The 3,606-nt window shown below is 45.6% G+C and overlaps 1 protein-coding gene across 1 annotated transcript; it reads left to right on the top strand.

Moving 5' to 3' along the window:
- On the top strand, positions 1–1,268 carry LOC100284292 (ribose-5-phosphate isomerase). Its single transcript, NM_001157187.2, has one exon. The coding sequence runs from the start codon at positions 167–169 to the stop codon at positions 956–958; it is 792 nt and encodes a 263-aa protein (NP_001150659.2). The 5' UTR covers positions 1–166; the 3' UTR covers positions 959–1,268.
- Positions 1,269–3,606: the final 2,338 nt, after the last annotated feature.

The raw sequence follows: 3,606 nt of genomic DNA, 5'->3' as shown, positions 1-3,606 counted from the left end.
ACCATTCCGATTCGGCGATTTGATTCCCTATCCCTGCGCTGCCCACCTCCCCTTTCCCGCCTGGCCCTCCCATTCACTTGCCCCCTTTTTTCCCTCTCCCGACCTCCCAATTCCCGAAATCACCCCCGACACTCCCCACCCAAGAACCCCTCGTCCCCACCTCGCCATGGGCAGCGCCGCCGCCTCGCCGCCGCCGTCCGGGAAGCTGACGCAGGAAGAGCTGAAGCGCGTGGCGGCGCACCGCGCGGTGGAGTTCGTGGAGCCCGGCATGACGCTGGGCCTGGGCACGGGCTCCACGGCGGCGCACGCGCTGGACCGCCTGGGCGACCTCCTCCGCGCGGGCGCGCTGCCGGGGGTGGCCGGCGTGCCCACCTCCCTCAAGACGGAGGCCCACGCGGCGCGCGCCGGGATCCCGCTGCTCCCGCTCCCGGGCGCCAGGATCGCGCTCTCCATCGACGGCGCCGACGAGGTCGACCCGGACCTCAACCTCGTCAAGGGCCGCGGCGGCTCGCTGCTCCGCGAGAAGATGATCGAGGGCGCCGGCGCCCGCTTCGTCGTCATCGTCGACGAGTCCAAGCTCGTGCCGCGCCTCGGCTGCACGGGCGCCATCCCCGTCGAGGTCATCCCCTTCGGCGCGCTCCACACGCTGGGCCTCATCCGCGGCCTCTTCGACGGATTGCCTGGATTCCACGCCAGGCTGAGGACTGTCCCCGCCGCTCCCGCCAAGGGGGGAGAAGACTCGGACTCGGAGTCGGAGCAGCCCTTCGTCACCGACAACGGCAACTACATCGTCGAGATGTTCTTCGAGGACGGCATCCGCGGCGACCTGCGCGACATCAGTGACCGCCTGCTCCGGATCACCGGCGTCGTAGAGCACGGCATGTTCCTGGGCATGGCCACCACCGTCATCGTCGCCAACAAGGACGGCACGGTGTCAGTCATGGACAGGAAGAAGTAGCAGTAGTAATCTACAAGCAGTAGCCTGTTCTTCGAAACAGCGATCGCCTGATCACCGGCATGTTCCTTGACGTGGCCACCACCACCATCGTCGCTGCCAACAGCGACGACAAGAAGTACTAATAATTTTGCAAGTAGCCTGTGTCTGTGCAACACCCAGCTACTCTTATCTAAGTTGGAGTTGTATCGTGTCCGTGCGTTATCCTCATATGCTGAGTGTCTGCAGGAGTATGTTAATCATCATCCTGGTGTTATTATCGTACCTTGCTACCAGTGACTCTCATGCTATTTATTAAACAAGCTAATTTTGCAATCGTATTGGAATCACCGGATTGCAATTGCTGTTGCTTGGAACAGTTTCTAATCTTAGTTGAGATTCACGATCTTGATGGTCTTACACATACCCTACCTAAATGAGTAAGCTTAGTTGAGAATCACTGGATTACATATATTTTCGCCATAAGCTGTTCTGTTTCGGTAGGTTTGGTTTCTTTCACACTACTGTCCAATTGTTATGTACTCAAATCAGTTACTTCTCTCTATCTGTCCATGCTGATACATATACGGCCCTGTTTGGGAACAAAGTTTTTGAAAACCACAGTTTTTGAAATACTATACTATACTTTAGTTATGACAATACCGTAGTTTATAATACCGCAGTTTTGAAAACTGAGGTCCAGAGCTAAGTTTAGAATGCCTTAAAACAACTATAGTATTTGCAATACTTCAGTTTTGAAAACAGAGATTTTACCCAGCTTGCCAAACACCATTATGTATATAATACTGCAGTATTTGAGAATACTGCAGTATTCTTCCAAAACAGCAGAAAAACTTTGTTCCCAAACACCCCCTACATTTTGTGCATTTCTGTGTTGTTGACGCATTTCAGGAACAACTGATGGAGAAGAAGGTTTCCTCTGCTATACCCACGTTAGGTCAGCCCATGAGCTCTGTCATTTCCTTCATGACCGATTCTTTGTTTGTCTCACCTATTCTTGATCTTGACTCTTGCTGTGCTTGTGTTCTCTCGTTAGTGATATAGCTCTTTAGAAGTGCTGTAACTTCTTTTGCTGGCAATATAAGACTGGGTTAGTGGCATTGATGTTCATGGATGTTTACTATGTTCTATCCAAGAAGTTTTAGAAGTTCATGAAAGTCTCCACCTTTACTTGAGTTCTGCAATGTATGCATGTGGGTTTGTGAACAGTGGCTTTCCGAAGATTGTGGAAGAAAACTTAACATAAGATTAGAACGTGCTCATGTTTGGAAAAAAGAGGACGAAGTCATTCTGGACAAAAAGCTGGCAGCCTGTCTTAGATGTTGACCTTTAGGTTTAACAATGATTTCTAATGTTCTATTGCTGGGAGCAATTTACCATTGTGTATAAGACACAGCAATCTTGCAAACACATGTTCTTACCTGTGTACTAGCAAAGGAAAGAAATACCTTAACTAGTCCCCCGATTCAAATTACTTTGACCAAGTTTTTCGAAAAATATATTAATAAATAAGTTCAAATAAGTGTCTATTAAGACATTTCATGGAGTGTTTAACGAAACCAGTTTGATGTTTAGTCGGTGCATTTTTCTATAAACTAAGAAATTTAACTTAGAACAAAACTAAAACCACCTATAATTTGAAATGTAGAGATTACTGAACTAGAATGGCCACAACAAAAATTTTTGACCCTTGATTCATTTTTGTATTTCTGATGATGAGTTCAGTCATCTCTTCTTAATTTGACACCATATCATCTGCTTGTTTTGCAGTTCAGAGAAGACCCAATTCGCTCTAATTCTATCCATCTTCACGCAATGGAGATAGATTATGGATTCTGTGATCGGCTAATTGCACTATTCCGTGTTGATTTCAGTGGCAGGGGTGAACTGAGCATCAGGTAGAGTCACAACTCATACACAAGTTGAAGGTACCAGCTTGCTTATAGGTATGTGCTAGTAAATTGCAGCAAAAGTTAGCACTGATGGTGTCCAGCCTTATCAAGATTGCTTAAGAGTTGAATGTTGCGGTGCAGAATACCAACCAAGGTGGTGAGCTTTCCTATCTAGGGTCTGTTTATTTGAGCTGTACCTTTTGAAGCTTTTCTACAAAAGTTGTCATTTGTCCTAGGAAGCCAATGATAGCCTTTTGATGATACTATTAGCTTCCTAGGCTTAGACCTTGTTTCGTTGAGCTTCTAGGTAGCTTCTCAATGTGAAAAGTCAGAAGCTCAAACAGACAACTAGTCTTTTGGTTTAGTTTCTAAAAAGCCAAAAGATCAGAAAAGTAGAGTTTATATGGAATGCTGAGAAACTTAGTTTTATGTTTTTTTGTAACTTCCTAATTTTAGGAATCTAATAATATCATCAAAAAGCTATCATTAACTTCTTCAGATAAAAACCCAACAACAACTTTTCAGAAAAGCTCCAAAAGATGCAAATCAAACAAACATGCCCTCAGGAAGCTACAGAAAGCCTATAAAACTAGTGTAACGGGAGTCCTGGGCTTCCAATAGTTAAAGAAAATATTTATTCAGCTTTTCTGAGCTTTTAACTTTCCGGAAGCTAAACCAAAATATTTATTGGATTCACACAATGCTTGATATATATATATATATATATATATATATATATATATATATATATATATATAT

This window comes from Zea mays, chromosome 4 (genome assembly GCF_902167145.1).
Source record: "Zea mays cultivar B73 chromosome 4, Zm-B73-REFERENCE-NAM-5.0, whole genome shotgun sequence".
Classification (NCBI taxonomy): domain Eukaryota; kingdom Viridiplantae; phylum Streptophyta; class Magnoliopsida; order Poales; family Poaceae; genus Zea; species Zea mays.
The sequence above is the reverse complement of the archived record's forward strand: the minus strand, read 5'-3'. Positions and strand labels throughout refer to the sequence as shown.